This window comes from Gorilla gorilla, chromosome 13 (genome assembly GCF_029281585.2).
Source record: "Gorilla gorilla gorilla isolate KB3781 chromosome 13, NHGRI_mGorGor1-v2.1_pri, whole genome shotgun sequence".
Lineage (NCBI taxonomy): Eukaryota > Metazoa > Chordata > Mammalia > Primates > Hominidae > Gorilla > Gorilla gorilla.
Window position 1 is genome coordinate 107963727 of NC_073237.2, and position 23395 is coordinate 107987121.

The 23395-nt window shown below is 39.5% G+C and overlaps 1 protein-coding gene across 6 annotated transcripts in view; it reads right to left on the bottom strand.

Annotated features, from left to right (window-relative positions):
* Window positions 1-23395, bottom strand: part of SHOC1 (shortage in chiasmata 1) — a 113981-nt gene that overhangs the window by 34310 nt on the left and 56276 nt on the right. For all 6 annotated transcript variants that reach the window (XM_055350397.2, XM_063696993.1, XM_031014181.3 and 3 more), the window contains 5 exons: window positions 23227-23321; window positions 17369-17611; window positions 6704-7120; window positions 2862-2981; window positions 1477-1653 (listed from right to left, as the gene is read on the bottom strand). In XM_055350397.2, the coding sequence (XP_055206372.2) occupies window positions 1477-1653; window positions 2862-2981; window positions 6704-7120; window positions 17369-17611; window positions 23227-23321 (1052 nt within the window). The remainder of the gene's footprint in view (window positions 1-1476; window positions 1654-2861; window positions 2982-6703; window positions 7121-17368; window positions 17612-23226; window positions 23322-23395) is intronic.

Genomic DNA, 23395 nt, shown 5'->3' on the forward strand with positions numbered 1-23395 from the left:
CTTTCCTGCCTCTTTGTATACTTCATGATCTTATTGGATGCCAGACATTGTGACTGTTACCTTGTTGGGTATTCTTGTATTCATATCAATCCTCTTGTGCTTTATGATGAGATGCAACTAAGTTCCTTGGAGATAGTTTGATCCTTGGGGTATTGCTTTGTGATTTGTTAGGCAGGTTCAGAGCAGTGCTAAGTCTAGGGATAATTATCCCCCACTACTGAGGCAAGATTTTTCTGAGTATTCTCCTTAATCCTCTATGAATTACGAGTTTTTCTAATCTAGCTGGTGGGAACAGCCACTATTCCTGCCCTGTGTGAATGCAGCATAGTAGTCCCTCTAGTCCTTTCAGATGGTTTGTTTCTCTAACTCCAGGTAGTTTCTTCACATATATTCTTTGTTTGTTTGTTTGTTTTTGTTTTTGTTTTGAGATGAAGTCTCACTCTGTCACCCAGGCTGGAACGCAGTGGTGTGATCTCAGCTCACTGCAACCTCTGCCTCCCAGGTTCAAGTGATTCTCCTGCCTCAGCCTCCCAAATAGCCAGGATTACAGGTGCCCGCCACCACACCAGGCTAATTATTGCATTTTTAGTAGAGATGGGGTTTCACCATGTTGGCTAGGCTGGTCTCGAACTCCTGACCTCAGATGATCCACCCGCCTTGGCCTCCCAAAGTGCTGGGATTACAGGCATGAGTCACTGCACCTGGCCACCTCACATATATTCTTTGATCAATCATCTGCTGAATACTCGAGGGAGAGGCTCTGCACAATTCTATACTCTCTGTGCGAAGCTCTCTGCTCTCTAACATTCTATTTTGAACTCTTATCTGTCTTGGTCTCCCTGGACTCTTACCTCCTGTTTCCTCAACTTAAATTGTCTACCAGGCTCTGCCTCAGGTAACTCTCCCTACACCACAGCCTGCCAATTCTTTCAAGGCAGTTAGCTAGGGTAATGGTAGGGCTCATTTCACTCATTTCCTCTCTCTCAGGAACCACTGTTCTTCATTGCCTGATGTCCAGGGTCTTAAAAACTGGTTTAATGTATTTCATCTTTGTCTTTTTTGTTGTTATTTCTGGTAGGAGGGTAAATCTAGTCCCTGTTACTCCATCTTGGCAGAAATAAAAAGTCTAGGATTGACTTTAATTAATCTAGTTTTTGACCTCCTTTTTTGGGAGGAGACTGAGTGGTTCATATGCTGACAATAATAAAGTTAATTTAATTTCTGCAATAGGAATCTGTCAAGTAATATATGTCAATTAGGAGCTTCACTGAGAAGTAATGCCAGGTGATATTTCTTACCTTTTTCTCTACTTAGCTGATCCTCCAGTATTGGTTTGGCTGGGTATCACAAGCTGAATTACAGTCATGCCACCATCTATGACTAATTCCTGAATCTTCTATACCCAATTTTTACTAATTTGATACAATAATTTCTAAACATATCTTTTTAAATAATGTGACTTTTATTTGCACTCACCTTGGTGAACAGCATCACTTACTACTTTTTCTTGTTCCTTTAAGAGAAACCTTGTTTGGTCAAAAATAACAGTGGCAAATTTCCAATTAGCAGTAGGGAGGGTACACAAGGATACAAGGTTTTTTAAGATAGGAGAAGCTGCTGCTTTGAGGAGGCAAAATGCTTGGCACTGGCTATCTGCAAAAATAAAAGCATTAATGGCAGTGTTTTAATAAAGATGGTATGCTCTTTTTGATGAACCAATTAAATGTTATTTCGTGGAGATCCGAACTTCTATCTGAATTATTTTCTGAGTTAAAAATAATGAGATTGTATAAAAACTTATTTTAAGATATTTATTCTAAATAAACTAATAAAAACAAACATGGAATTATATAATTTTATGGCTATATTATTTATTTATTTATTCATTGAGACAGAGTCTTGCTCTGTTGCCAGGCTGGAGTGTAGTGGTGCCATCTCGGCTCACTGCAACCTCTGCCTCCCGGATTCAAGCTATTCTCCTGCCTCAGCCTCCTGAGTAGCTGGGACTATAGGCGTGCACCACCACGCCCAGCTAATTTTTGTTTCATCATATTGTCCAGGATGGTCTCGATCTCTTGACCTCATGAGATCCGCCCACCTCGGCCTCCCAAAGTGCTGGAATTACAGGTGTGAGCCACCGCGCCTGGCCTATATTATTTATTAGAGAGGATTTATTCCATAATTAACTTGACATGGCAAATATAAAGACCCATATAATGTGAACTGCATTTTTTTCTTTGCCATTCTCCACTGTTAGCGTATGATCTTAAGCCAAACAATGAAAAATTTTTTCCAGTTATCACTAGAATAACATTATTTAAAGATTTGCATAATCACCTAGAGACCAAAAGAATGAAAAGATACTTGAGAACCTGGGTCATATTTCTTTATTGATTTTAATAATGAATCTGATGTTCTTAAGCAGGTTGTTCTTTAGGAGACAAAGAATACTCTTCTTTATAGCATAACAAAAAAAATCAATATAGGAATCAATAGAAACTTATTTACATCACTCTGATAGCAGGTAAGAGAACAGAGAGAGCATGATTAGCAGTTCATTTTCCAGACTGGGCAGAAGAGTCCGAGGAGGTACAGTTGTTCTCAGATTGATATAAGGAAGCAGCAGCAGTTTAAATGAAAGAAGAAATAACACTGAGTCGCTTGGGTAGGGCAATGGGGAGAGGCAGGGGTAGTGAACAGGGCATTCCAGGTTGGGATATAACTTGAAAGTAGGAGTGGAATGAAGAAATATCTGAAACAAGTGAAGAAAATGACATGGAAAATGAGGTATGTCCTAGCTATCTAGGAAAGGACTTTCAAACTAAGCAAATCTGAATGCATTTTAAAAGCATATAACATACCTGACGCTTGAATTTCAATGACATTATCTGTTCCCCTTTCCCGATTTATTTCCTCCAGGGTTTTATTAATATGAACAATAGGACTTTCTTCTTGAAGTGTCAAAGAACATGCTTCTTTATCTTGAAATTCCAATAAAAAATATAAATTTTTGTTGTTCAAGAGAAACTTAATATTGTTTTACCTTAATTTTTTTTCTAAAATATGATCACAGTTGTTAAATTTCTTCATTGAAACACATCAGTATTAAAGTGAACAACTATTCAGATCAATGGAACTAACACTGCTAGGTAGGAAGATGAATGGTAAAAATGGAAAAACCTTTGGTATCAGATCAGTATTTTGAACTCAGTTCTGACTCAGTTTCCTCATATGTAAAATATGGATAAATATATCTGCTTTAAACACCAAGTACAGCTTCTGACACAGAAGGTATGTACCGTTCTACTTAATTTCTCTGTGACTTTCCACATACCCTTTCTTCTACTACTAACCCTCTCCTCTGTCCCAAACCTTCCCTATTTCCATCTTTTTTTAATCAGGCAATTCTTTTTCTTTTCTTTTCTTTAAGACAGTGTCTTCCTCTGTCACCCAGGCTGGAATGCATTGGTATGATCAGGGCTCACTGCAGCCTTGACCTCTTGGGCTCAAGCAATCCTCCCACCTCAGCCTCCCAAGTAGCTGGGAGCATAGGCATGCACCACCATCCTGGGCTAATTTATTTTTTAAATTTATTATTATTATTATTTTGGTAGAGATAGGGTCTCCCTGTGTTGTCCAGGCTGGTCTCAAACTCCTGGGCTCAAGGGATCTGCCTACCCAAAGTGCTGGGATTACAGGCATGAGCTACCATGCCTGACCTGGGCCTAGTCTTACTGCTGCACCCTGCAGGTCTCAGGCATCTTCTATAAAAAGTCATATGTAACTGCCCACCCTACTTCCAGGCCAGCAAAGGGCTCCTCCTTTTGTTTCTTCAGCACTCTGTAAGACTTCTTTACTGGTACTTGCCACATTGAATTGAAATGATCTATCTGCATATCTGACCTACTTTATTATACTGTGAGCTTCTCAAGGTCAGCAACAGCATCATATTTATCTCTAATATGTAATTTAGTGCCAGGCACAAAGTATCTAATAAATGTTAGGTTTTTTTCTGTCCTAGGTATTACAGAGGATTTCTTCTTTCCTAAGTATTATAGAGGATTTACACACAAACACAGATACACATAAAAATCTAGTTATTCTAACCATATAGTAGTATTATCCATCAGTAATATGATTACAAAATAATTCCAGAAACACATTACCATCTTTACATACATGGTTAAAAATATAATAATGGACTATATTCTAAACTAGATTAAAATGATATTTTCAAGTAATACTTTCAATTAACCATAAGTAATTAGAATAGATATGATCAAATAATATTAATTATTAACATTTTTGAGGGGGTCTAAGAATTTATAGTATTTCTTGCCTCTGAGTTAACTGTAAAATAAGACAAAAAGTAAAATATACACCAAAATATTAAGGCAGGGACTCCCTCTGTCACCCAGGCTGGAGTGCATTGGTATGATCTATTAAAGGCTAAGTTGGGGAATAGAATTTAGTTTGAGAGTCAAATGAGCTTGCTAACTAAACACCAGAATTAGACAGAGTTACCCACCCAGTCCTAGGGTATGCTGGACTGGGATAGGATACCCCACTGGGTCCAGGGAGGGCGGAGGAGGTCAGGGGCACTGCCCAGAAAAGAGTCATGACATAGAAAAACCAAGGAGAATTCCTGTTCTTCTTGGGCAACCATTCCCACAGCTTATGTCCAATTTATTATTTTGACTTACAATTTAGATCATTCTTTCCATCCCCTCTGGAGAGATGTATAAAAAGGCAAAGAGGCCAGGAACTTAACACTTAATTGAGGAAACATCAGGAGTACAGAAGCATTCCCTCATAACATTAATGTTCTTTTAATTGTTTAGTAAATGAATGGCTAATTTTTTAAATAAGAAAAGATAAAATAATATTTAAAGATTTCAGAATTTTGTGATCTTTTCTATTTTTATTCTTTTTTACATTTCCTCATTTCTTGCTGCTTTCCCTCACTTTCTGTTGATAATATACCCTATCATAAGCCATTATCACCACTATGGCAACCAGAAGATGTCAGTGTTAATTTTGGGGTGGATTCCTTTTTTGTACCAAATATAAATAGAATCAGAAAACATGAACAAATCTGAGAATAACAAATCTTTGAAAAATTCTTACTTTTGTATCACATTTATAAAATAATTATTTATATTTTGCTTATTTTTATGCAGAAGCGATGCTTGAATTATGGTCCAAATATTGGTTAGAAAAAGCTCAGTTACATACAGAATTGTCATCTGGTAAGGTAAGTTATAAGGTGGCCAAACTATTACATAAAAAGTAACTTTAAGTTGAATATGTAGAAATAGAAAAGATCACAAAATTCTGAAATCTTTAAATATTATTCTGCATTTTTACCATGAGAAATGCACTGATTGACACAGTAATATTACTTTTTAAAAAATGACAGCTCACCATAACCTCAAACTCCTGGGCTAAGGCATCTGCCCACCTCAGCCTCCTGAGTAGCTGAGATCACATGTGTGTGCCACCACACTTGGCTAATTTTAGAGATGCGGTCTCATTATGTTGCTCAGGCCGGTCTCAAACTCTTGGCCTCAAACAATCCTCCTGCCTCGGCCTTCCAAAGTTCTGGGATTAGAGGTGTGAGCCACCATGCCCAGCCCCAGTAATATTACTTTAAGCAGATTTATAAAAGGCTGTCACATCTTTTGGAAAAATAAATATACCCATCATGACATTAAGAACTGAAGATCTTGTGTCTGTTAATAGTATATGAGACAGTAAGACCTAACTGTCTCTAAGTCACATAAATATTTTTGTATTCTTTAACTGTGAAATGCGGTAATACTACCTACTTTGATTCCTCAACAATGTTTCTAAACAGATCAAATATGACAATAGATGTAAAAGCGCTTTATAAAGCATAAAGATACCTGTATTTATGATAATATTATTAACCTTATGAAGAAAGAAAGAATAGGATTTATCAAACAAATTGATCATTAGAAAATATTTCTGGTGTTTCTGAATGTAACAATATATAAATATCAAAAGTTTCCAATGTCCCTAGTCATTAGGTTGCATCAATGTGTACTGGATTTTAGGAATAAACAATAGCAGCCAATAAAAAAAATATTGTTGTATTTATTTCATCAGGGTAACCTATGTCAAACTTATTCTGGAATGCCTATTTTATTTTTATGAGAAGTAAAATGATATGACACATTATATTACCTTTGATGTGGCTGTAAGCAGTGAATATAAGACAGTTACAACTCAAACAGAAACTGTTAGGTAATGTTAGAAAGAAACAATTAAGTAGACAGAAAGTTTTCTTTCAAGTACACATAAAAATATAATTTAAAATACTGAGACAGGACTGACAGCTAAAAGAGAAAAAAGAATGCAGAATTGACCAACAAAAGTTAGAGATACTATGAATTTGTAAGGCCATGTTGTAGAAAGCAAGTTTTACAAATAGTGGCTTTTGTTATAAATTCAAATGCATTTTTAGACTTTTTGAAACATATGTATCTGTATCTAAATCATGCCTATATATCCATGTCTATCTGTATACAAGAAGTATCAAGAATCAATGACATTTTCCTTGACTACAAAAAATAACATAATTTTATCTAGAAGAACTTTATCTCCTTGCCTTCTATAATAAATTATGTACTTAGTCCTTGAGCCTACCATATCTATGGCAAAATATTATTAAATTACCTACCATGTTTTTCATCACTGTTTGTGACTTCAGTCTTTGAGGTGCAAGTCTTATATTTATTTCGCAGCATAATAAAGTCGCTCAAAAGGTCCAAATCATTCTCTTGTTTTTTGCCATGTTCAAAAGATGCTTTTTTAATTATTGAAGAGGAAGGTGATTTAATAGATAGTCCTGTGCAGTCAAGTTCAAAGTGATCGTTATTTTCTTTCTTTTGGATTATTCTGTTTACTGGTTCTTGGTCATTCTTTGGTTTTTCTTCTTTTGCTGCTCCTTTATCAGAGAAATAGTCATCAGAAAAACATAGATCTGGTACTTCTTTTGCCAGAGATGGACTCTTTTGTGGAAGTGATAAATGAGCATTTATAGATTTTTCATCAATAAGTGCAATAGGTGAAGAATGACTTTTATGTTCTAGACATGCTGAAAACAGAAAATAAAAACACACAAGTAACTTCCACACCTAAAAGAGTGTTCTATTAGGTATTTGAATAACTTTTAGTTGTGGTTTCTTATTAATGTAATTTGATCTTTACGAGCACTTTGTTTACTGCTTTGAAAATCAATTTTTGGTCTGAATAAAATAAATTTTTAAAAAGGATCATAATTTAGCACCCTTTTTCTTACTATAGGAGCTAGTTTACCAAGCAAAGAAGACATTCCAGTAAAGCCCTTTTGCTGATAGGCTTATGAATCATACCCTTGCAGGTAACAGTTACTCCATGGGTCAAACACTTACCTACCAGGAAAGCCACAATGAAAAAAAATACTTGCAATACATATAACTGACAAAGGACTGTATCCAAAATATATAAAGAACTCCTTATAACTCTATATTTGAAAAGGAACCCAATTAAAAATTTGGCAAAAGACTTGAACAATAGTTCACATAAGATATGCATATTCTACAAAATAGATGAATCTTGAAAACATGCTAAGTGAAAGAAGTGTCACAAAAGGCCACATATTGTATGATTCCATTTATATAAAATGTCCAGAAAAGGCAAATCTATAGAGAGAGAACAGTGGTTCCAGAGCTGAGTAAAATGGGGAGTGACCACTAATGGGTACAGGATTTCTTTTGGGGATGGTACAAGTTTTCTAAAACGGTTTGTGGTGATGATTGCACAACTCTGGGCTTATATTAAAAACCATGGAATGGTTTACTTTAAATGAGCCAATTGTATGGTATGTGAAATGTATCTTGATAAAGCTGTTACAGGAATACCTCAGAGATATTGTGGGTTCAGTTCTCAACCATCACAATAAAGTAAATATGTTAAGGTGAGTCACACAAATGTTTTGATTTCCCAGTACAAATGTAAAAGTTATGTTTATGCTATACTGCAGTGTATTGTGTACAATAGCATTATGTCTAAACAAACAAGTACATACTTTAATTTTAAAATACTTTATTGCCCAAAAATGCTAATGATCATCTGAGCCTTTACTAATTCATAAACTTTTTGCAAAGGTGGGGGGGTCTTTTTTCTTTTTTTTCTTTTTGAGACATGGTCCTCCTCTGTAGCCCAGGCTGGAATGCAGTGCCACAATCATAGCTCACTGCAACCTCCAACTCCTGGGCCCAAGCAGTCCTCCCACCAGCTGAGACTACAGGTGCATACCACCATGCCAGGCTTTTATTTTTATTTTTATTTTTAGGAGAGACAAAGTTTTGCTATGTTGCCCAGACTGATCTTGAACTCTTGGGCTCAAGTAATCCTCCCACATTGGCCTCCCAAGTGCTGGAATTACAGGTGAAAGCCACTGTGCCTGGCTAGGGGGTCTTGTCTCAATGTTGACAGCTGCTGACTGTCAGAGTGGTGGTTGCTAAAGGTTGGTGTGGCTGTGGAAATTTCTTAAACTAAGACAACAATGAAGTTTGCCACACTGACTGACTTTTCTTTTCATGAAAGATTTTTCTGTAGCATGTGCTGTTTGACAGCATTTACCCAGAGTAGAAAGAACTTCTTTCAAAACTGGAGTCAAGGTCAGGAGCGTGGCTCATGCCTATAATCCCAGCACTTTGGGAAGGCCGAGGCAGGCGGATCACGAGGTCAAGAGATCGAGACCATCCTGGCCAACATGGTGAAACCCGTCTCTACTAAAAATACAAAAATTAGCTGGGCATGGTGGCGCATGCCTGTAGTCCCAGCTACTCACGAGGCTGAGGCAGGAGAATCGCTTGAACCTGAGAGGCGGAGGGTACAGTGAGCCAAGATCATGCTACTGCACTTCAGCCTGGTGAGAGTGAGACTTGATCTCAAAAAAAAAAAAAAAATTGGAGTCAATCCTCTCCGACCCTGCCACTACTTTATCAACTATGTTTATGGAACATTCCAAATCCTTTGTTGTCATTACAACAATGTTCACAGAATCTTCACCAGGGACAGCTTCTATCTCAAGAAACCATTTTCTTTGCCCATCTGTAAGAAACAACTCCTCATTTGTTCAAGTTTTGGCATGAGATTGCAGCAATTCAACCACACCTTCAGGCTCCACTTCTAATTCTAGTTTTCTTGCTATTTCCACCACATCTGTAGTTACGTACTTGCACCACTAAAGTCTTGAACCCTTCAAAATCATCCATGAAGGTTCAAATCAACTTTTTTCTATCTTGCTAATGTTGATATTTTGGCCTCCTCCCAAGAATAAGGAATGTTCTTAATGGCATCTAGAATGGTGAATCCTTTCTCAAAAGTATTTCAATTGACTTTGACTAGATCCATCAGAGGAATCACTATCTATGGCAGCTCTGGCCTTATGAAATGTATTTCTTAAATAATAACACTAGAAAGTAGAAATGACTCCTTGATCCATGGGCTGCAGAATGGATGTGTGTTAGCAGACATGAAAACAACATTAATCTTCTTGTATATCTCCATCAGAGCTCTTGAATGACCAGGTACACTGTCAATGAGCAGTAATATTTTGAAAGGAATCTTTTTTTCTGAGTAGTAGGTCTCAACAGTGGCCTTAAAATATTGTAAGCCATGCTGTAAACAGATGTGCTATCATTCTGGCTTTGTTGTTCCATTTATAGAGCACAGAAAGTGTAGACTTATCATAATTCTTAAGGGCCTTAGGATTTTCAGAATGGTAAATGAGCTTTGGCTTCAACAGTCAACAGCTGCATTAGCCCCTAATAGGAGTGTCAGCCTGCCCTTTGAAGCTCTGAAGCCAGACATTGACTGCTCCCTACTAGCTATAAAAGTCCTAGATAACACTTTCTTCAAATAGAATGCTGTTTCATCTACATTGAATATCTGTTGTTTAGTGTAGCCATCTTCATCAATAATATTGGCCAGATCTTCAGGATAACTTGCTGCAGCTTCTACATTTGCACTTGTTGCTTCACCTTGTAGTTTTATGTTACAGAGATGACTTTTTTCCTTAAACTTCATGAACCAATCTCTGTTAGCTTCAAACTTCTGTAGCTCCTTACCTTCTCAGCCTTCATAGAATCAAAAGGAGTTAGAGCCTTGCATTGTACTGGGCTTTGGCTTAAGGGAATATTGTGGCTGGTTTGATCTATCTAGACCACTCAAACCCTCTCCATATTAGCAATAAGGCTATTTAACTTTCTTATCATTTGTGTGTTCACTAAAGTAGCACTTTTAATTTCCTTCAGGAATTTTTCCTTCGCATTCACAACTTGGCAACTGGCCAAAAGCAAGAGACCTAGCTTTTGGCCTAGGTCGGTTCTCAACATACCATTCTCACTTAATCATTTCTAGCCTTTGATTTAAAGTGAGAGTTGTGCAACTCCTCCTTTCACTTGAAGACTTACAGGCCACTGTAGGGTTATTAATTGGCCTAATTTTAGTACCGTTGTGTCTCGACAGACATAGAGTGGGCCAAGGAAAGGGAGAGAGATGAGGGAACAGCTGGTTAGTGGAGCAGTCAGAAGACACACATTTATTAATTCAATTCACTTTTTTGTAAGGGCAGGGTCTATGGCACCCCAAAACAATTATAAAATTAAAATCAAGGTAACTGAGCACAGATAACTATAACAGATATAATAATAAGAAAAAAATACTTACTATTGTGATAATTACCAAAATGTGACAGAGACACAAAGTGAGCACATGTTCTTCAAATATCCATATAATGTATTAAATCTATAAAATTATGTAAAGTCTTTATTGTGATATATAACTAATGAGATTAAAATAAAACATATCATTCATATTTTATATTTTTGATATCTAATAAATTATGATGATAATTCTAAAGTTGGAAATGCTGTTGGAAAATGGCTGCAAAAGAATTGCTTGATACAAGATTGCCACAAAACTTCCATTTGTAAAAGACACAATTATCTGTGAAGCACAATAAAGTGAAGTACAATAAAATGAGATGTGCCTGTATTTTTTTAAAAAAAAATTATATACAATTGGCCAATGAACATGTAATAAGATACCCAACATCATTAGTCAGCAGGGAAATAGAATTAAAACCACAATGAAATAACCACAACACACCCATTAGAATGATTAAAATTTAAAACACTGCCAATACCAAGTGTTAGCAAGGATATGGGGTAACTGGATCTCTCACACATTGCTGGTGAAAATGTGCAATGGTGAAATTACTTTGTAATTTATAAAAGTAAACATACACATAAGACTCAGCAATTTGACTCCTAGATATTCACTCAAGAGAAATGATAATGTGTGGCCTGGCATGGTGGCTCACACCTGTAATCCCAGTACTTTGGGTGGACCAGATGGGAGGATTGCTTGAGACCAAGAGATTGAGACCCCATTTCTAATTAATTTTTAAAAAATAAAAAAAATTTAAAGAGAGAAATAACATGTTTCCACAAAAAGACTTGCACAAAAATATTTATAACTTTTATTCACAATAATAAAAAACTGGGGGAAAAGCCCAGGGGAATTGATAAACAAACTGTGGTATATCCATACAATGAAAAATTTTTTAACAATAAAAATAAACGAACTAGTGATACACAACATCATGAATGAATCTCAGAAATGTTATGCTCAGTGGAAGAAGGCAGACACAAACAAACTTATACTATTTCATTCCATAAGTGAAATTCTAGGATAGGGGAAACATATAATACATAGTGACAGAAAGTATACCAGTGGTCGTCAAGGACCAGGGGGGTAGATTAGTGAGGAGGAGAGGTGGGATGGAAGGAGAATGACTGCAAAGGGGCATAAAGAAACGTTTTTATGATAGAAATACTCTGCATCTTAATTGTAGTGGTAGTTTCACAGGCATATACTTGTCAAAATTCATCAAACTGTACAGTTAAAATAGGTGCAGTCTTCCTGCATTGGCAACATTTGTGAATATTATGATGTATCAGTGACAAAAGAGTAGTGCATCCTGGGGACAATGAAATTTTCACATTTGGAGCCTTCCTACATTCCATCATAAGCATCTCTTTTTTTGGCTCATTCTAATATGTGTCCTTTCCCTTAATAAACCATATCTGTGAGTGCAATAAAAATAAAACAGGTGCAGTTCATTTTATGTAAATTATACTTCATAAAATTGATTTGGAAAAAAAACAAATGCCTATAGGGCCAACTAAATAATGTAAATTAGTAAAATGTATGGCTATGGCTTAAATCACAATCTTTGCTTGTATAGATGAACTTTGTATTATTTCCTTCCAAAATGTAGTTTATAATTTTTTTTTTGCTTTTATTAGAGGTATTGGTATAAGAAACATTTTACTTTCCTCTTAACTATACCTAAATGTAAGACAAAAGGGTCAGATGTCAAGTAACAACAGGACTCAATTTGTAAGTCCTGGGAACTACGGCGAGCTGGAGAGTGCATGGTCTGTCTAATGTGGTAAGCTGCTAACACCTCCAGCCAACTGTTGCCATATCAGAATCTGAGTCCAGTTTTTGGAATTTAAAAAATAAATTCAAAATACAGATTATATATGTGAAATCTGCCAAATTTTAAATGTTGGTAACTGGCTGGGCACGGTGGCTCATGCCTATAATCCCAGCACTTTGGGATGCCAAGGCGGGTGGATCACCTGAGGTCAGCAGTTTGAGACCAGCTTGGCCAACATGGCGAAACCCCATCTCTACTAAAAATACAAAAATTAGCCAGGCACGGTGGCGCGTGGCTGTAGTCCCAGCTACTCGAGAGGCTGAGGCAGGAGAATTGCATGAACCCAGGAGGTAGAGGTTGCAGTGAGCTGAGATCACGCCAACCTGGGCAACAGAGCAAGACTCTGTCTCAAAAAAAAAAAAAAAAAAGTTGTCAACTAATTAAAACACCATATGAGTCAATAATATGTAGGCTGAATAGGATCCAAGTGCCACTTTTCAGATATTCTCTACTGGTAATCTGGTATGTTCAGCAGGTGAATAGAAACTGTTCATTATTTCAGTTTTCTCATTATTTTCCTTTATTATTCTCTCTTTAAGCACCCCTACCCTGACCGCTTGGCATGGGTTCCAGATATAGTTATTGCTACTTACACTTCAGAATTATACTGCTATACATTTAATTATACTGTTAAACATTCATTTTTTTACAAATTGAAGTTTTGTGGCAATCTTGCATCAAGCAAACATATTGCTATCATTTTCCAATGGCATTTCCAACTTCAGAATTATCATAATAATTTATTGGATATCAAGAATATCAAATATGAATAATATGTTTTATTTTAATCTCAAATTAGTTACAAATCACAATAAAGACTTTACCTAGTTTTATAGATTTAATACATTATATGGATATTTCAAGACCTCATAAAATCTTCTCCCTTTTCTTTGTCTACTAACCTGACCTAATCTTATTTAACATTCTTATTCCACCGTGGGTACCATCTAGGCCTAAGATGGACTGGTGTGTATTTGCTTGATATTGTCTGTTTATCTGTTCTCTTTCCTAGCCAACCAAATATCTTTGTCTTCTGTCTTTCTAAAAAATTTATTTTACATCCCTTATTGTTCTTTTTATAAGGAATATTCAAGAAGTAAGAAAGCAGATTTTCTTAGGTTACCTTTGAACCTGGAATTTGTGTTACCACTGTGGTTATATTACTAGTGAGCCACAGGAGTACACTATAGAAATGAGTGGAAACAGAGACAGGGATATGATGACAGTTAATTGTCTATCATATATTTATCCCAAGGAGCACTTATACATCTGTTATATATTTTGGTATTTGCTATTTGTAGTTTTTTGTGATTAAAAAAATAATTTGAACTTTTTATTTTAGATTTAGGAGTACATGGGCAGGTTTGTTACCTGGGTATATTGCATGATGCTGAGGTTTGGGCTATGACTGATTCCATCACCCAGGTACTGAGCATAGTACTCAATAGTTAGTTTTTCAACCCCTTCCGCCACTTCCCTCCTCTAGTAGCCCCCAGTTTCTATTGTTGCCATCTTTATGTCTATGAATACCCAATGTTTAGCTTCCACTAGAACATGCAGTATTTGGTTTTCTATTCCTGAGTTAATTCACTTAAGATCATGGCCTCCAGCTGCATCCATGTCACTGCAAAGGACATGATTTCATTCTTCTTTATGGTTGGGTACTATTCCATGGTGTGTATGTACCACATTTTTTTTTTTATACTTTAAGTTCTGGGATACATGTGCAGAACGTGTAGGTTTGTTACATAGATATATACATGTTATGGTGGTTTGCTGCACCCATCAACCCTTCATTTACATTAGGTATTTCTCCTAATGCTATCCCTCCGTTAGCTCCCAACCCCACAACAGGCCCTGGTGTGTGATGTTCCCCTCCCTGTGTCCATGTGTTCTCATTGTTCAACTCTCACTTTTGAGTGAGAATATGTGATGTTTGATTTTCTGTTCCTGTGTTAGTTTGCTGAGAATGATGGTTTCCAGCTTCATCCATGTCTCTGCAAAGGACATAAAACTCATCCTTTTTATGGCTTCATAGTATTCCATGGTGTATATGTACCACATTTTCTTTATCCAGTCTATCATTGATGGGCATTTGGGTTTGTTCCAAGTCTTTGCTATTGTGAATAGTGCCACAATGAACATACGTGTGCATGTGTCTTTATAGCAGAATGATTTATAATCCTTTGGGTATATACCCAGTAATGGGATTGCTGGGTCAAATGGTATTTCTGGTTCTAGATCTTTGAGGAATTGCCACACTGTCTTCCACAACAGTTGAACTAGTTTACACTCCTACCAACAGTGTAAAAGCATTTCTATTTTTCCACATCCTCTGCAGCATCTGTTGTTTCCTGACATTTTAATGATCGCCATTCTAACTGGCGTGAGATGGTATCTCATTGGTACCACATTTTCTTTATCCAATCCGCGTTAATGGGCACCTAGGTTGATTTCATGTCTTTACTATTGTGAATAGTGCTGTGATGAACATATTAGCGCATGTGTGAGATAAAAGACCCTACAAGGAGAACCACAAAACACTGCTGAAAGAAATCATAGATGACACAAATAAAAGGAAAAACATTACATCCTCATGGATTGGAAGAATCAATACAGTTAAAATGACCAGACTGCCCAAAGCAATGTACAGGTTCAACACTATTCCTATCAAACTATCAACATCATTTTCCACAGACCTAGGAAAAACTATTCTAAAGTTCATATAAAACCAAAAAAGAACCTGAGTAGCCAAAGCAATCCTAAGCAAAAAGAATAAAGCCAGAGGCATCACATTACCTGATTCCAACTATACTATAGGGCTAGGGTAACCAAAATGCCTAGGTACTGGTACAAAAAGAGATACAAGGACTAATGGGACAGAAGAGAGAACCTAGAAATAAAGTCGCACACCTACAGCCATCAGATCTTCAACAAAGCCAACAAAAATAAGCAAGGGGGAAAGAACTCCCTATTCAATAAATGGTTCTGGGATAGCTGGCTAGCCATATACAGAAGACTAAAACTGGATCCCTACCTTTCACCATATATAAAAATTAACTCAAGATGGATTACATATTTACATGTGAGACCTTAAACTATAAGAATCATAGAGGAAAACCTAGGAAACACCATTCTGGACATCAGCCTTGGTAAAGAATTTATGACTAAGTCCTCAAAAGCAATCGCAACAAAAACAAAAATTGCCGAGTGGGACCTAATGAAACTAAAGAGCTTCTGCACAGCAAAAGAAACTATCAACAGAGTAAACAGACAGTCTACAGAATGGGAGAAAATAATCACAAACTATGCATCCAACTAAGATCTAATATCCAGAATCTACAAGGAATTTAAACAATTGAACAAGCAAAAAACAACCCCATTAAAAAATGGGCAAAAGACATGAACAGACACTTCTCAAAAGAAGACTTACAAGACTTACAACATATGAAAAAAGTGCTCAACATCACCAATCATCAGAGAAATGCAAATCAAAGCTACAATGAGGTACCATTTCATATCACTCAGAATGGCTACTATTAAAAAGTCAAAAAACAATAGAGGCTGGTAAGGCTGTGGAGAAAAGAGAATACTTATACACTCTGGGTGGGGGATGTAAATTAGTTCAGCCACTGTGGAAACAGTTTGGAGATTTATCAAAGAACTTAAAACAGAACTACGTTCGACCCAGCAATCCCATTACTGGGTATACGTTAAAAAAATCGTTCTGTCTTCTGTGTTTGAAACACTCCTTGCTGATAACAATTCTTATTCAGATTCCTTATCTCCTTAGACCAATCTCCCAACATAGACAGTAATTTCTAAAATTTATTTCTAAATATGTTCATTATCCTATAATAAACTATAAACTTTCCCAAATCTGGCTGGGCACGGTGGCTCATGCCTGTAATCCCAGCATTTTGGGAGGCTGAGGGGGGCAGATCACTTGAGGTCAGGAGTTCGAGACCAGTCTGGCCAACATGGTGAAACCCCATCTCTACTAAAAATACAAAAAGTAGCCAGGCATGGTGGCGGGCACCTGTAATCCCAGCTACCTGGGAGGCTGAGGCAGGAGAATCACTTGAACCCGGGAGGTGGAGGTTGCAGTGGGTCGAGATCATGCCACTGCGCTCCAGCCTGGGCAACAGAGTGAGACTGTGTCTCAAAACAAATAAACAAACAATAAAAACAAACCCCCTCCACACACAAAATATATAATTCATGCTAAATATGTTTAATTTACTATTAATATAATGCTGTACATAGCAACCCAAATAGCTCAAGACATAGATACTCAAAAGACATTTTTGCCTTCTTAAGTTGTACAGTAAAAAATGAATTAGTATACTTTTAAGTAACAAACGAAGATCCTCTATTGTTAAAGAGTGATATTATTGAATGCTAATGTTCAGCTGTTAGGTCAAAAAACAGTTACTGCAAAATGCTGGTTTGCATCTAGGCCAATGTGAACGGAAACTGCTAGCAATTTAATCATTTATAAAAGGAAACAAAGTCACTTTAAATGAAAATGGCTAGAAATTTAAAAACTGAGACTATAGAATTTTAGGACATAACAAGATTTTAGGGTTAGCTAGTCAAACTTCATCATTTTTTCAAGAAAATGGGACCTAGAGAAATCCAAAGTCATAAATTCTGGCAGAGCCAGGGCCTATATGGAATGCTAGAACCTAGTGATTTTCCCAATTACCTAGAGGAAATCCAGAATCTAACATTTTCACATTCTGAAAATGTTTACATAACTAATATTTACTATGATGTACTTACATTCTAATTGAAGCACTTTCGTAGGCAAAAATATCTCAATTTTAGTGTCATTAGAAGACAAATTATCATGACATAAATATGTATTCAGATGTTCCAATGTTTCCATCATTTTCAGATTTAGTCCTGCTTGTTTCCACCACTCTGCCTTTTCCGGATTAATCACAAGGCTTTCTTCTTTAACAGAAAATATCTTTTTCAAATCTGTAACTGAATATTGGCTGTGGGGCTCTTGAATTCTTGGCACTTAAAAAAAAATAAAAAACAAATAGTTAGAAACAGTCTACAAAGAAAAAGAAAGAAAATACAATAAACAGAACCACACTGGAATTTCTTTATGAAATGCATTTTTATGCATTAGAAAATAAGTGAAACTTGAAGTTATAGCTGGTATTTTTGTCTCAAGATGCTAATATTTGTAAAAGTTAAGCTATTGTAGCAGTAGTAGTCACATAAAGGATTTATTTCACTCTTTGAAAATATCAAAAAGTTAAAATTATTCTAATATTTAGTAGAAGGAAATCTTATTTGACCATTTTCAATTATTAAATTAATGTTTAACATTTTGAAGTAATACAAGCTTTATTAAATTAGAAATTCTAACTCATTATAATAAGCCTAAACAAGAAGAAATATTTGTTCAGATTTTATGATGACTATAACATCTTAGATATTGTGGTACAGCGCTTACTGCCTCATTACTTTCTAGCCTAAACGGGAGAAATCATAACATATGGAGGAACTGAAGTAGCACAACTACCTAATATTATTATCTGCATTATAAACATCAACCTGAAATTAGGATTATAAATTTTGAAACTCGAATTTTGGAATGGTGCTTTTATAATGACAGTAATATTAAGAAGAAATTAAAACTTAAAAATACTAATATTAATAATAGTAATTACAAGTTAGTTACTAAAAAACATCTGGCACTGTGGTAAGTGTTTTCTTTACATGCATTATTCTTAATTAATCCCTAAATAATTCTATAAAATAGGTATAATTTTTAATAGTTTTATTAAAGTATAACTGACATGCAATAAACTACACATATTTAGAGTGAAAAGTCTCATAAGTTTTGACATATTTATACATTCATGAATCCATTACCACAATCAAGGTAATGAACATATCCATTCCCTCTGAAGTTTTGTATCCCTCCTGCCTCTTTATACCTCCCTTCTAATCTTCCTCATCCCCCAACCCGTCCCACTGTTCTGCTTCCTGACACTATAAACTACATTTTCTAGAATTTTATATAAATGGAATTATACCATATGAATTTTTTGTGGTTTCTGTCATTCTGCATAATTATTTTGAGATCATCTGTGTTGTGTATATCAACAGTCCATTCCTTTTTTTCAGATAGAAATAATTGTAGATTCACATGCAGTTGCAAGAAATAATACAAGACGTCTTGTTCCCCCCTTTTTTTGCTTTAAAAGTATATTATACTATGTAACTGATAATTTCAATATGTGATCTGATTTTGATGTCTAATGTTTCTGCTGTGTCTCACTGATGATGCCAATATCTTTTGTGATTGTTGTCTATTAGCATGTGTTTCTTTCAACTTTGTGGAAGGTCTTTGAAGCATGAGTTGAAGTACATTCTTCCACAAAAAGAATTTATTTTCCTCTAGAAAGGATTTACTTTTGTCTCTATGTGTTTGGGAGGCACTGTCAACCTGGGACCACTTTAAATTAAATCACCACTATTTTTAAAAGTATATAGGTGGTTTGAATTCAGACTGCAACCAGGCATGATGGCTGCCTTCTGGTTAGCAGTACTTAAGAGAAATTTTTTTTCTTTTCCTCTCTTCCAGCTCCAAGGTAGAAATATGCAAATTTATTCGGAGTTCCCTTCTATATATGGTGGTTTATTTTTGTATGCTCTTATTTTGATGGTAGTTTGTTGAATTCCCAGTTTTATGTAGGGGTCCCCTATCAGACCCTCCACGTAGGATATTTCTTGACTCTACACTACATGTCGACCTCAAAACAGAAGTTCAAAGTCTCCAAGGTTTAAAAAAAGCTTGGAGTGAAAGCCAGCTTTGGTGCTTACATGCTTCCCAGGATTCCTGTTTTCACTTTGTTTTTGGCCTCCAAATGCAACTCAGTGATTCATTTAAAAATTTTTTGAAACAATACCTTATCCAAAGTTCCATTTCCGTGATGGAATAGTTCAGACACAGACAAGAGTTTAACTTACTCAGATAAATTTTGAATATACATGTGAAATGTATATTCACCTCAAAATTATTTTGTTAAACTATAAACAAGTTTTGCTAAAATGTTATTTATTTATTTTTGAGATGGAGTCTCACCATGTTGCTCAGGCTGGAGTGCAGTGGTGATCTCAGCTCCTGCAACTTCCACCTCCCTGGTTCGAGCGATTCTCCTGCCTCAGCCTCCAGAGTAGCTGGGACTACAGGCGTGCACCACCATGCTCAGCTAATTTTTGTATTTTTAGTAGAGAGGGGGTTTCAACATGTTGGCCAGACTGGTCTCGAACTCCTGGCCTCAAGTGATCCTCCTGGGTCAGCCTCCCAAAGTGCTGGGATTACAAGTGTGAGCCACAGTGCCCGGCCAATTTTTTTGTTTTGTTTGTTTGTTTGTTCGTTTGTTTGAGATAGAGACTTGCTCCGTCACGTAGGCTGGAGCGCAGTGGCGCCATCTCGGCTCACTGCAACCTCCGCCTCCCAGGTTCAAGTGATTCTTGGGCCTCAGCCTACCGAGTAGCTGGGACTAAAGGTGCGCTCTGACACTCCCGGCTAATTTCCGGCCGTTGTTAAAATGTTTTTTTTTTTTTTTTTTTTTAATGATAGTGTTTATTTCTGGAGATGAGAGAGGGCAGGAATGGGAGAAAGAGATGAGAGTAAATTTTTTTTTTTTTTTTTTTTTTTTTTTTTTTTTATTTATTGATCATTCTTGGGTGTTTCTCGCAGAGGGGGATTTGGCAGGGTTACAGGACAATAGTGGAGGGAAGGTCAGCAGATAAGCAAGTGAACAAAGTTCTCTGGTTTCCCTAGGCAGAGGACCCTGCGGCCTTCCGCAGTGTTTGTGTCCCTGGGTACCTGAGATTAGGGAGTGGTGATGGCTCTTAACGAGCATGCTGCCTTCAAGCATCTGTTTAACAAAGCACATCTTGCACCGCCCTTAATCCATTCAACCCTGAGTGGATACAGCACATGTTTCAGAGAGCACAGGGTTGGGGGCAGGGTCACAGATCAACAGGATCCCAAGGCAGAAGAATTTTTTCTTAGTACAGAACAAAATGAAAAGTCTCCCATGTCTACCTCTTTCTACACAGACACGGCAACCATCCGATTTCTCAAGCTTTTCCCCACCTTTCCCCCCTTTCCATTCCACAAAACCGCCATTGTCATCATGACCCGTTCTCAATGAGCTGTTGGGTACACCTCCAAGCCGGGGTGGTGGCCGGGCAGAGGGGCTCCTCACTTCCCAGTAGGGGCGGCCGGGCAGAGGCGCCCCTCACCTCCCGGATGGGGCGGCTGGCCAGGCGGGGGGCCAAACCCCCACCTCCCTCCCGGACAGGGCGGCAGGCTGGGCAGTGGGCTGACCCCCCCACCTCCCTCCCAGACGGGGCGGCTGGCCAGGCGGGGGGCTGACCCCCCACCTCCCTCCCGGACAGGGTGGCAGGCTGGGCGGTGGGCTGACCCCCCCACCTCCCTCCCGGACGGGGCGGCTGGCCGGGCTGAGGGGCTCCTCACTTCCCAGTAGGGGCGGCCGGGCAGAGGCGCCCCTCACCTCCCGGATGGGGCGGCTTGCTTGGCGGGGGGCTGACCCCCCCACCTCCCTCCCGGACGGGGCGGCTGGCCGGGCGGGGGGGGGCTCCTCACTTCCCAGTAGGGGCGGCCGGGCAGAGGTGCCCCTCACCTCCCGGACGGGGCGGCTGGCCAGGCGGGGGGTTGACCCCCCCACCTCCCTTCCGGACGGGGTGGCTGGCCGGGCGGGGGGCTGACCCCCCCACCTCCCTCCCGGACAGAGCGGCTGGCCGGGCAGAGGGGCTCCTCACTTCCCAGTAGGGGCGGCCGGGCAGAGGCGCCCCTCACCTCTCGGACCGGGTGGCCGGCCAGGCGGGGGGCCGAACCCCCACCTCCCTCCCGGACAGGGCGGCAGGCTGGGCGGTGGGCTAACCCCCCCACCTCCCTCCCGGACGGGGCGGCTGGCCGGGCGGGGGGCTGACCCCCCCACCTCCCTTCCGGAAGGGGCGGCTCGCCGGGCGGGGGGCTGGCCCCCGGTGGGGGGCTGGCCCCCCCACCTCCCTCCCGGACGGGGCGGCTGGCCGGGCGGGGGACTGACCCCCCCCCACCTCCCTCCTGGACGGGTTGGCTGGCCGGGCGGGGGGCTGACCCCCCCACCTCCCTCCCGGACGGAGTGGCTGGCCGGGCAGAGGGGCTCCTCACTTCCCAGTAGGGATGGCCGGGCAGAGGCGCCCCTCACCTCCCGGACAGGGTGGCTGGCCGGGCGGGGGGCTGATCCCTCCACCTCCCTCCCGGACGGGGTGGCTGGCCGGGTGGGGGGGCTGACCCCCCCACCTCCCTCCCGAACGAGGTGGCTGCCGGGCGGAGACGCTCTTCACTTCCCAGACGGGGTGGCTGCTGGGCGGAGGGGCTCCTCACTTCTCGGGCGGGGCGGCTGCCGGGCGGAGGGGCTCCTCACTTCTCAGACGGGGCGGTTGCCAGGCAGAGGGTCTCCTCACTTCTCAGACGGGGCGGCCGGGCAGAGACGCTCCTCACATCCCGGACTGGGCGGCAGGGCAGAGGTGCTCCCCACATCTCAGACGATGGGCGGCCGGGCAGAGAGGCTCCTCACTTCCCAGATGTGATGGCGGCTGGGAAGAGGCGCTCCTTGTTTCCTAGATGGGATGGCGGCCGGGCAGAGACGCTCCTCACTTTCCAGACTGGGCAGCCAGGCAGAGGGGCTCCTCACATCCCGGACGATGGGCGGCCAGGCGGAGACGCTCCTCACTTCCCAGACGGGGCGGCAGCCGGGCAGAGGCTGCAATCTCGGCACTTTGGGAGGCCAAGGCAGGCGGCTGGGAGGTGGTTGTAGCGGGCCGAGATCACGCCACTGCACTCCAGCCTGGGCACCATTGAGCACTGAGTTAACCAGACTCTGTCTGCAATCCCGGCACCTCGGGAGGCCGAGGCTGGCAGATCACTCGCGGTTAGGAGCTGGAGACCAGCCCAGCCAACACAGCGAAACCCCGTCTCCACCAAAAAAATACGAAAACCAGTCAGGCGGGGCGGTGCGCGCCTGCAATCGCAGGCACTCGGCAGGCTGAGGCAGGAGAATCAGGCAGGGAGGTTGCAGTGAGCTGAGATGGCAGCAGTACCGTCCAGCTTCGGCTCGGCATCAGAGGGAGACCGTGGAAAGAGGGGAGAGGGAGAGGGAGACGGAGAGGGAGAGGGAGAGGGAGAGGGAGAGCTAAAATGTTTTTAAATGTCCTTTTTGGAAAGCTTGGGCAACTAAAACTTTTAACATTAGATGAGATTTTTATTTATTTATTTTTTTTTTACAAACAACTCACAACCTTGGAAATACAAATTACTTGTATGGGACAGTTTTATGTACTACTTGTATTTCATTTCTTTTCTTTTCCTTCTCCCATGTATAGGAATTACCCAGAAAATCAGCAAGATCCGGATCTTGTCATATACTTCTGCACCTAGCATAATGAACCTTATGGAAGATATCTTGGTATTTTAGCTTTAGGCGAAGTTATATATTCTGTTAAGAAATGGTCAAAGAAAAAGGATATACCACATTTCTACTCGTCGTACCTTTTTACCTATACTTTCTATTTATCACTTAAAAGCAATTAATCTTTACCTGTAAGCAAAAATGGGTTCAAAGGGCTTCTACATCTTTCTAATTGCCACATCATGTAGTATTCATTAGCTGATTCTTCAGCAGTAAGCAAATTACTGAAAAAAAGAGTTAAAGTTTAATACATTAATAATATTGAGTCTTTTGTATAATAAAATTTTATTTTATTTTA